Raw genomic sequence first — 11,986 nt, forward strand, 5'->3', positions numbered from 1 at the left:
GATGGAACGTTCGGAAAGGCGCGCCAGCACTAGCGCAGTCTTCCCCGCTGCCTACTCAATGCACGCCATGACTCATGTCATGAGGTATCTCATTGTCGTTGCTGCCTTCGCGATCCTTCTCCATCGGTCTCTATTGCCTTCTTAGCGAACACATTCTACTATCAGTAAGCTACTTCCAAAGCAATTTCTTTTGGAACGACACACTTCAGTTTTTTTAGGATTCCGTACCTCAAAAGGCAAAAGCGGAACCACACTTTGTTATCCGTCTGCTAAGAGCTGTTTTCCCAGGAACGCGTGGCGTAGCTTTAAGACTTTTTTTATTCTACTGCGGTTTTGAAAAGACTATTTGCCAAAAAAGATGCCGCATGAACTCGTTTTTTTTTACTTAATTTCTAAAAACCAATTACATTTGGGTTTGATTATGATAACTGGCCTATATGTCTCAATGAAAGGGTTGTGGTCCCCACGCAGGCCCGTTTAAGTTTCCTTAACCGTAAATTTCAAATATAATTAGCACATAAATTTCGAAAAACTTAAAAATTTGCTTCCTATACTTCGTTTTTTTTAGCATTTGAAAGAAGGTAAGCGAACTTGACGTGTTTTTTTTATTGAAAAACACTTTTGAAAAATAAGTCACAGCAAATAATAACAATTAGCAAGGACATAATAATATGATCATTTACATGCTTTTGGTATCATAAGTAATAAGTTCTTCAATTAAAATACTCGTCAAGATTGTTTACCCTTTTTTTAATCCTAAAAAAACGAAGTATACCTAGGTTTGAACCCTCGATTTTCTGCTTAAAATGCCATAGATCAAACCACTAGGCTACCATGGGTTTTTTTAACATTATTATACGTTATTCCTGTTTCTAGGGACCATGCTTTGGAATTACCCCGTCCATTGGTACCAATTCCGTACCCCTCATCGCCTAATGGTCCCGATGTACCCAGTGGACCTGGGTACCTGCCAGCACCCGAAGGTAACGAGTGACAGTGTAATGTAATCAGATCTTAAGAGAAAGAAAGAGAGAAAGAGATAGTGTTAGATGCAGGTGTAAGTAAAAGAGTCGGACAGAAATCCAACATTCGGCGATTTGCTTTGTGTGACATTATTTACGAGTATATTCATTGCATAAATGAGCGGTAGCGGATTTTTTTTATAAAACAAAAATATGCGCTTATGGTACTTTTTTAATAGGTACCTAATGTTAAAATTGTATGGTATCTGTAGGCCATTTCTTTGATATACGCGACAGAAAGCTGATAGCGGTTGAAACGCTAGTAGAACTACTTACCCAAATGTATAAAATGTATCGCGCAAATGCAACTTTACTGTCGTGGTCGTATGTTTAGAATGGTTATGCAGTGATAAGGATACAGCTAATTTAAATTATTATAAAGAGTAAGGATTTACGCAAAGTTGCGTCGGATTCAATCAACCAGTAACCATGAAAGCCTGTATCTGTAGCCTAAATCTGTATTTTCATTTTTCCAGTACCTTCATACATCTCCGGTCCGCCGTCTGGCCCACCTTCGGGCCCACCGTCCGGCCCACCGTCCGGCCCACCATCTGGCCCACCATCCGGCCCACCATCCGGCCCAACCGGCCCAATCGGGCCTTACCGGCCGGCCGAGAAACCTTACCTTGAACCTACCAGCCCAGACTTCAAACCCAACTATCCTTACCCCGAGCACAGACCAAATTACCCAAGCTACAAACCCGATTATGAAAGTTATCCTGAATACAAGCCCTATGAACCCTATTTACCTTCAGCGCCAAGCGGGTCAGGGTATCCTGGTCGCCCAGGTTTTTCGGACTATAAGCCAGGATGGCCTAGGCCTGACCCGAGACCAGTGAGGCCTGTGCCAAGGCCGGTAGTAAGGCCGGAACCAAGGCCGGTAGTAAGGCCGGAACCAAGGCCGGTAGTAAGGCCGGAACCAAGGCCAGTGGTAAAGCCCTACCCTATTGACAAGGAAGATGGACCAAGTAAGTATTCTTAAGATTTAAGATTTTCGTGAAAACTTTAATTGTCTTGTATTTGCCTTTAGCTTTTATTTTTTACCACCACACAAAAAGATGGTTGTTATAAATATGAACGCCGTGAATTTTGGTGCGGTCTTTTAAAATGGAAAGTTAATTTACAGTTTCATTCTTCATTAAAATAACCTAACCGACAAAACATTGGAAAACCCCCGATTTTGTCACTTCAAAGTTTAATATCTCAAAAACGGCTAAACGTATTTTGATGAAACATATCTAAAATCCATCGCTAGAAAACCTGACCTGACCCGCTAAAAAGCTACGGTGCCACAGACAGACAGACAGACACGTAGCGGTGAAACTTATAACACGACCCCTCTTTTTGCGTCGGGGGTTAACCAACCGTTTTTGAGATATTGAACTTTTAAAAGACAATGTCAAGGGTTTTTTTTTACTTTTATGAAGTAATACGGTAGGTATTTGACTATTTTGTATATGTTTTATAAATTAAAACTACACAATGCCTGCTATCGAATACAGAAACATTTTTAAAGCTACGTTTACAAATAACAAAGTTATAAAGGTTCGAAATTCAAGTTTGGCCAGAGAAAGACATACTGGCATGTGACGTCACACGCCAGAACGCCATACTTGCTGCATAGAGAAAAGTGTTTGAGAAAGAGACAGGTATATATATAGTTTTAAAAAGTCACTATAAATGCAATTTTCAACCGATTTAAGTTTTCTCTTTGCTAAACACTGTATATTTGTCAAATACCGTATTATGACCTTTTTTTGCAAAAACAGGTTTTTTACTTTATTTAAGATAAGTGAATGTTATTTTTATTTACGGTAAGCTTCCATTGGGGCGGCGTGGAAGCGTGTCGTATCGACCAATCGCATTAACACACTAGAAGAGAGGGGGAGACTGTATGACCCTTTCGTTACGATTTTATAAAAAGTACCCTAAGTTAAAGCAAGCTTCTGTTACAACTCTCGAAATTTATCTTATGATGATGTTTTATAATACTTTGTTTCAGGTCAAAAAAAATCATGTCATTGTAGTATAGAGTAGATATTTTATAGAATGTAACTATCACTTTAGTTAGATCATCATGTAGACTAGGTATCATTATTTTACTAACTATGGTATTCATTTTATGTTTTATAGGACAATATTTTCAATTTTCATTATTTTAATTACAGTTTTGAATAAATTAAAAATAACAATAATTTATGACAGCTATTATTTGTAATAGTTGCAGTGTCATGGAGTCACTACACAGTGTCCGGTTTCCCATGCCGGACAGGAACCACATGCGCTCAGAACGTGATTGCCGGACACTGGGCCTGCGAGCCGGAAGGGGGGGAAGTTGGTGAGTTATAAGTTAGAAGTAACATTTTGAGTCACTACACACACGGTGTCCGGGTCTGTGCCGGGGAGGAACTATGTGCACTAAGAACGTACCTCGTTGAGTTTCTTGCCAGATTCTTCTCAACAGAGGTTTTTCCGAACCGGTGGTAGATTTTTTTGACATTCATAAGTGCTTGTTGTAGCCTAAATTTATTTTGATTTTGACTTTGACTTTGAACGTGGTTCAAAGAACGTGGAACGACGGTGGAAGAACGTCACCAGACACTGGACCTGCGAGCCGGAAGGGAGGGAAGCCGATGAGTAATAAGTTAACAATAGCAATGTCCTGACTCACTGCACAGAGGCTGGAAACAGTGCTCGACCGACCGTCGGCCAGCGTAGCTATATCTATGCAAGTCTATGAATCACACACAGCTGCGCTGACGGTACGCGCGTGATTTGGTACGCGCATACGGTCGGTCCGGCTCGTTGGTCGCGCGGCGTTGGTCGACCGACGAGCTATCAGATTGTATGGATGCGTTCAGTGCTTCGCTGACGGAGCGACCGACCTGTGAACTGTACACACGCGTCGCAGTTCGCCATCAGTGTAGCACTGAATGAATTTGCGCAACCGACGGTTAACGCTGACGGTCAGGACGTACCGTCGGTCGAGCACTGTTTCTAGCCCAAATGCTACTAATACCGTCCACGACACCTTTTGTTAAGTGCATCGTGTATACATATTTTTGTAACTTTGACCGTGTCGATATTGTGGCGTTATCTGGGAAAAGGTACCTTGTTGTCGGTATTGAGTTATCGATATCCCCATAATCTACATACATTTAGCTATCGAACCATGTAAGAAACATGCATGTAGGTTTAATAGATATTAAAAAAAAAAATGTTGAAGCTCAAAAGCCAGAAAAGGTGATTATGAGAAAATTGAATTCAAACTTATACACCCAATAAAAGTATGTTATTGTTGGAAGTTACATAGATGACATGCTATTTGAGGAGTAGATTGTACGGGCTTTCAGGTTTCAAGAACAATTTTGTAATTGGACAACGGTTTTCCTATAGTTTACCTTGCCAAAGTGCATAAAGTAAAAAAAAAAAGGTTGATGGATTTTTTACATTTTTTTCTATTTATAGTATATTTCCATTGGATTTTATCGAAGGAAAAATATTATGCGTAATTGGACACTAAATAAGAACTACTCCGTTTTGAATTAACGTTGTTTATTATATAAAAAAAACTTTAACAAAAATAACTTTGTTGTTTACAAATGTAATTAAACAGTCAAAATCAACAAACTTTTATATTTAGTACGCTAAAACATAGCCAAATGAGACCAAATTAACTCAACAAATCTTAAAAAACTAGTTTTTTCAGTCTCAAAATTCAAGGTAAAGTTTAGTAAAAAGTTGGTACAATCACTATATATTTTCTAAAAGGTACCTTATCGTCGGTGGTAAAATATTTAGTGATTATGAAGTGATATCATTTGAAAACGACTAATAACTTACGATTAATTTCAATAGTCTTAATTTAAGAACACTGTAGTATTAAAACTCTTACCAAAAACCTATAATTTTGTCTCAACACACTAAATGATTAACGTATTTGAAAAGGTACCTTATTGTCGGTCGTAAAATGTTTAGTGACATAGTTAAGAATAAGATCTAAAAAAATGCTTTTGATTTGTAGTTGTAACTATTAATCGTTATTATTATTACTATAAATCAACCTCTAAAGACCAGCAGGTGGTTGGACCTTGTGCAAGGTCCGCCCGGATTGCTACCACCATCTTACTCGCTAATCCTGCCGTGAATAGCAGTGCTTGCATTGTTGTGTTTCGGCGTGGAGAGTAAGACAGCCGGTGAAATTACTGGCATTTGAGGTATCCCATCTTAGGTCTCTAGGTTGGCAACGCATCTGTAATCCCCTGGTGTTGCAGGTGTCTAAGGCGGTGGTAATCTCTTACCATCAGGTGACCCACTTGCTCGTTTGCCATCCAGTCGAATAAAAAAAAGACAAATTGGCGTAAATCGTCAATAAGGGCCTTATCACACTAGCGATTCGCGGGAGAGTTGAAAGCGAGGCAAGCGAGGCGCTGCGAGCGTATAACGATTTCGCCGCAAGCGCGCAACGATGTCGCTGCTGCGAGTGCATGGCGAGTTCGCTGCTTTAGCGCCATATTGTAGACTTTCGTATAATAAATAGGGCGTCTTCGGCGCTAACGCAGCGAACTCGCAACGGCGATATCGTTTCATGCTCGCGGTGAAATCGTTACGCGCTCGAAGCGAACTCGCTGCGCGCTCACCTCGCTTTCAACTCGCCCGCAAATCGCTAGTGTAATAAGGGCCTAACTGGCTACCGCTTAAGGGTGGCCAGTTATTGATGATTTACCTTACTCTAATTAAACGCATTTTATGATGATTCTTGACGTTTTTTACGCGCCGACAAGCACCGCAATGGGCCCGCGTGGGAACTAATGCCCAAGCTCTCTCATTCTGAGAGGAGGCCTGTGCCCAGCAGTGGGACGTATAGGCTAGGATGATGATGATGATGATGACGCGCCGACAAAGTACCGACGTCCGACACGTCTTCCAAACCGATACCGAGCGCACAGAAAGCATTCAAGAGCGGCACCGACAATAAGGTACCTTTCTTACTAAACTTTAAGGGATGTTTTAACTCATAAAAAATCGATTTAAAACTTGTGTCTCTGTCAAATTAAAATTTAGACCCTGCTTATTAATATAGAGTAAAAAAAGAAAAAAATTTTTTTTTCGACATTTTACTTCAAGCGCGATTATCTCGGAAACTAGAACCGACAACAAGGTACCTTTTACCAGATAACGCCACATTTTTGCCCTTGACTGTAAATATACTCAACGTGTATCCTGCCGAGTTATTATGCGTAAAACTTATATTGAACTTCAACAATTTTAAATTTAATTCTGTTGACAACCATTGCTGTGTCTTACTGCACCATAGCTCAACACATTTGTGGCCCGTATAAAAAAAGATTGAGTTATATGGCTCGTTTAGATTATCATTTGAATTCCCCTTCTGGACTATTCAGTATTCATGGATGCCTTCTGTTCCAGGGTCTTGGGACTATTGCTGTGCCCCCAGCCACCGTTGTGGTTACAGCGAGGGATTCAACAAGCCTTGGTAAAAACTCTCTTCTCTCTCTTTAATTCGCTGCATTCTTGACGGAGCGGTCGTGGGCGCCAGTCGAGAATCAGTGGTGTACCTTCACGACGACTTTTTTGGGAAAATTGTGTGGTGGTCTCCCTTGCCTTCCACACCGCAGAGCTAATATCTGGCTGGAGTTCGTAGGTGGCAATAGAGCCCAGTCCACTCTCACATCAGGTCCTTTAGTCGCATGTTACAACACCCACGGAAAGAGATAGGTATACCCAAGACCGAATTTAAGGGATAGGGTATCAAGGGCTACAGCTCCAACGAATAAGGACGTCCACAACAGAAGTTACAAAGAAAATCTTGAACAGCCTTTTCATCTTAGAGGCCTCCGCTCCTTTATTTCCCGTGGATCTCTAGAACTCTAAATCCAGCCCTAAATAAGATTGGTTTTTGGAGTCTTTTTGTATTTTTTATTTCACCTCCAAATTTTGTAACTTTTTTGTTTTTGTTATTTTTTGTTACTTTTTTTTTATTCGTGTCTGTACTCCTTTCCAGTGATGGTGTAACGGTATAGCACGCAGCACGGAATGCTGAGGACCTGGGTTCGATTCCCAGCGCTGGTCTCTTTTTCTGTTTTTTCTGTGCATCTATGTTTCAGTTTGTATTTTCGACCAGCCCTAAATAAACAAAAAACAAACAGTTAAAGTAAAATGGATGTCAAGATACAGGGCAGTGTGTCAAGTCAGCGTCAAAAAAAAACCGAATGCCACTAAAGTGGGTAGGTATACATACCCGAACCTTTTGGATGGCATTTAGTTTATATCGTAAGATCTGGTCATTCAGTAAGGTTTTTTTAATTTATTATACTGAAACAAGAACACATACTTTATGACACATGAAAAATCAGAAAAGTAAATCTGGGTCTGCGAATTGAACCCATTGATTGCCAGAACATCTGAAATATTTATCGAACACTGCAGGGCTACTATGAAACTCGAAATTCGAAGTTCGTGTCGTGCGGTCCCTCTCGCTCTCGTATTAAATAGTGTAAGTGTCAGAGGGACAGCACGACACGAACTTCGAGTTTCGAGTTTCGTAGTAGCCCAGCAGAAACGGCTACACGTACCGAATTCGAACCGGGGACCTCGAGTTTTACAGTCACTAACAATTATTTTCTTTCAGGTGTTATGTAGGACCAGAGAATGACCAATGGCGGCCGTGTAGTGAAAAATACTACCCCTACCACCAGCATAATGTGCCTCACCCGTCACAAGGGAACAGAGGTTAGTACCCATAGGTTAGACCATCATCATCCATCATCATCATCTCGACTTATATACATCTCACTGCAGGGCACAGGCTTCCTCTCAGAACGAGAGGGCTTGGGGTGTAGTTCCCACGCGGGCCCAATGCGGATTGGGAACTTTACACACACAATTTAAATTCTTCGCAAGTTTATTAAAATTTCGAACCCACGATCCTCTGCTTGAGAGGCCATATAGGTCAAACTACAGATGTGCAAGTTGCGGAAAGTTTCCAAAAAGTTGGAAAGGTTCTCGGAAATTTTACAAGATATATAGGGATTTTAAATTTAAGAAACGAAAAGTTTCAATCCGCAAAATTGTAAGTTTCTGAAATTTTCTTACATGAATAATTCCGCAATTTTGGAAAGTTTCCTTTGGCACATCAGTACTTAGGTCAAATCACTACGCGCGGTATCCGTACATTTCGCAACTAACGTTTGGAAACTAATTCATTTCGCAATTTTTCATTTCGCAAACTAAACTGTAAATATTTCAGTATTTATTTTAGGGCCATCGTGTAGAACCCCTTAGGTTAGGTTAGTTTTATAAGAATCCTGAAACATTTACAGTTTCAGAAATATTAACAGTTGCGAAATGAATCAGGTTGCAAAACGTTAGTTGCGAAATATTAGTGAATCCACTAGGCCACCGCGGCACTATACTACGAAGTGCAAAATTCGAACTTTGTATCTTGCCGTCCCGCCGACGCTTATATTATTTAACACGAGAGTAAAAGAGACGGTGCGATACGAACTTCGATTTCTGAATTTCGTAGTAGCCTCCCTGTCCTGAGTCCAGGAACGTTGGGCTTATATTTTTAAAAGCTGATGTTTTTCATGAATTTTCAGAGCCACCATCTCGGTATCCATCTGGACCATGGAACAACAGGCCATCTTATTCATCGGATAGAGACAAACCTATACTGGGTCCGTACATATCTGAGGCAGACAGAAAATACTGGGATGATCTGTACAAAAATGGACCTACAGCGTACTACGATAGATATGGAAATCCTTTGCCAGGTGTGTTTTATTTATAAATGGGGTTAATTACATAACTGAATACCTCATACACCCAAAATATTTCTTCATTTTAAATTAGTTCCGTTGATTGCATTTATTCTCGAATAACTACCAAATATTTGTGTGTTTTGTATATGCAGCAATTGATCAATTACCAAATTAAATTTCATTCAAATCAACTCGTTGTAGTGTGAAGGACTAACAACCATACAGATACACACACATACTCACAAACTTTCACATTTACAGCCTCGTAAGTCCTGACTTTTTTATCATACATCGTTCTACAGACCGAGCCGAGAATTCTAAATTTTGTGATTTTGGTAATTACTTACATAAATTTAACGAAAAATATGTACTCCACCGAGTACGTTCGGAATTTATTCTTGCAATTGATTTGGACTTTGTGAAGTACACGAAGACTTACGAGGATAATATTATTAGGATGATTTTTATTTACTTTATTTTAAGGTTACACTCGCGTTCCTCCGATCAGCCGACCCCATATAAAGTATCATCACAACTACCCAAGGCCCAGCAGTGGGCACTGGGCTCCACTGGCCTTAGAGGAGCCGCAGGAGCTAGACCCACCAGTCCCTGGCGGTTTGGGAGTGCCAAGGTATAGTACTCTACAATAAAAAACGCTAACCTCAAACTGAAAAATGAATTGGAATTAAGTATTTATAGTAACCCCAAGAATATACTATTTCTAACAAAAAACTAATTTCAAATTGACCACTCAAGATCAAACTTTTTGCGACCATCTTTTTTGATTTTGGTAAAATAATTCTTAAGTTGCTCCAGCATAATCCCCTAAATTGTTACAATGTTTATGTGCTAAAACGGGACTTTATCTCGCAAAAAATGCATAACTTACCTTTACCTCTACATTAAACGTTGCTATTAACCATGAACTACAAATTACTTTAGAACTGTTAAAGTTCAGATAAAAACCATACTTACACATAAAAACAAGTATAAAACATTACATATTGAATATTTTTGTATATTTCAGATATTGGCCTGTAGCGTATCTTCACAAGGGCCCACCACCTAACATAACATACTTTAAATACAACGAAACAACACCTACTGAGGACCACAATTTAGGACCTCTAAGACCCAAAATACCAGAAAGACCGGAAAGGCCAGGACCAGTTAGAGCACCAGAAAGACCAGATATAGACAGAATAGATAGACCTGAACTCCCCAGACCAAAACCAGGTGAATTTATAAAAGTGAACACTGAAAAACCTAATGATGACACTAAAACACGTAGAGACGAAGCAAGGAACATTGCTAACATAACCGACGATATTCCACAAGAGTTAGATAAAGTTACAACGACTACGTCCAAAACAGTAGTTGCTACAGATGAACCGAAAAAAGTTGCTGAAAAAGAGGTAAAAATGAATGTTTCGGATGTGGAAATTATAAAACCAATTGTCGCAGCAAAAGATAATGACAAAATAGAGGGTATTGATGATAAATTAGAAGATTTAACGGGTTCTATAGAAGTTTTGGACATAGAAGATGCTAAAACGGGTGACAAAGAACCTGATGTTAAAACTTTAGAAGCTGAAGAGAGACAAATAGAAGCTTTAGGTCGACTCCTTGCTTCAAGACGTGGTGGCCAACTAATTCTAGAAAAAAGATCACAGAAAGACCTAGAATCAAAAAACATAGCAATTGATAAGGATTTGATAGATTTCAATTTTGGTAACAGATTTCCCACTACAGAAAGAAGAGGTATAATACGTAAAATAACTAAAGATGAAATAGAAAGAGAACGGTTAAACAATGACAAGAGTTTAGAAGTAAGTGAAACTACGTTCGTCCGACCACCAAGAGTTTTAAGTACTACTGAAAATATAAGAAAAGCTATTATTAATGGCAAAGTATTCTACGACGCGACTATTAGAGAGCAAAGAGACATATATAATAATGCAACAAGAAAACCAAGAAATTTTAGACATTTAGAGGATACTAAAGCTCCATCGGTCACAGGCAATAATTATGATATTTTTAATAATACCACGAGAAAATCAAAAAGTTTCAGCAATTTAGAAAACACCAGAACTCCAGCAACATTAACCAATAATCATGACATATTCAACAATTCCACAAGAAAATCAAGAAATTTCAGACATTTGGAAGATTCTAGAGCCCCTTCGGTGATAAATAATAGTAATTATGGCAAGAAAAAAGTTATAAAAGCAAGAAATGTCAATCCGGTAAGAAGAGTGAGAAGGGTGTACAGGAAAAAGTACAATCCAGAAGAAGTGAGGAAGAGATTGTTGGAAAGAGAAAGGAGTATGAGAGAAGCTAAAGATGCTGCGAAAAATTGAAATGTGATGATTTAAACATAATTTAAATTAAGTTAGATTTAAGCGCCTACATTTAAATAGATGCAGTTTCGTCTTTAAAAGCTTTTATTTAATATCACATCAGGTAGTTTGTAAAATTTGTTTATAAAATAATAAATTCTGCAGGATTAATTACATCCGGTTTGATCCACAAAACACTTCTGACAGGAGTTGGCATTGATTTATTTTTGCCCAGATAAGGCCTAGAGATAGATCTTTAGAAACATAAAACTATTATTATTAAGTAGAAGCGTCTTTGGCCTTTAAGGCGACTTAGTCCCAAAAAATGCTCCTACAGTCATCAGTTCAATTTGTACTTTTTTATGTTATGATGTTTTTTATACTTTTAATTCATAGTACATTTAGTAATAGATACAAAGTTAAGGGTATTTTGGAATAAATGAGAATATTGTCAGTTTGATCACAAAACTTTCGTTTTTGTGTTGAATTGACGATGAGAAAAATAGTAGTTTAGGTTTATTTATTTTAATATAAATGCCGTGCTTAGGGCTTACGCTAGGTGGCGCGGTTTGCACAGAGCGGGTGGCCGCCTGTTGAACAATAGTATGAGCATAGGATTGTACCTGCGCCCGCGCCGGCTAGCCACCCTTAGGGGCTGTTTCACCATCCATTGATTAGTGTTAACTGACGGTTAAATGTGATGCCGTCTCTATTTGTTTGGTTCGAATAGAGTATATTCAATAGACGGAGACGGCATCACATTTATGGATGGTGAAACAGCCCCTTAGTGTTTTATTATAATTTAATATAAAATTAATTAGTGTGAGTACGCGCATAACGA

At 38.9% G+C, this 11,986-nt stretch overlaps 1 protein-coding gene across 1 annotated transcript in view; it reads left to right on the forward strand.

The window, feature by feature from the left end:
• LOC141443276 (uncharacterized) overlaps positions 1–11,384 on the forward strand; it is a 57,178-nt gene extending 45,794 nt beyond the window's left edge. The window contains exons 14-21 of the mRNA XM_074108485.1: positions 877–983; positions 1,499–1,990; positions 3,244–3,360; positions 6,453–6,519; positions 7,675–7,775; positions 8,645–8,818; positions 9,290–9,437; positions 9,834–11,384. Coding sequence (XP_073964586.1) covers positions 877–983; positions 1,499–1,990; positions 3,244–3,360; positions 6,453–6,519; positions 7,675–7,775; positions 8,645–8,818; positions 9,290–9,437; positions 9,834–11,166 — 2,539 coding nt within the window. The 3' untranslated portion in view covers positions 11,167–11,384. The remainder of the gene's footprint in view (positions 1–876; positions 984–1,498; positions 1,991–3,243; positions 3,361–6,452; positions 6,520–7,674; positions 7,776–8,644; positions 8,819–9,289; positions 9,438–9,833) is intronic.
• The last annotated feature ends 602 nt before the right edge of the window (positions 11,385–11,986 follow it).

The sequence above is a fragment of the Choristoneura fumiferana genome, chromosome 27 (assembly GCF_025370935.1).
Source record: "Choristoneura fumiferana chromosome 27, NRCan_CFum_1, whole genome shotgun sequence".
NCBI lineage: Eukaryota > Metazoa > Arthropoda > Insecta > Lepidoptera > Tortricidae > Choristoneura > Choristoneura fumiferana.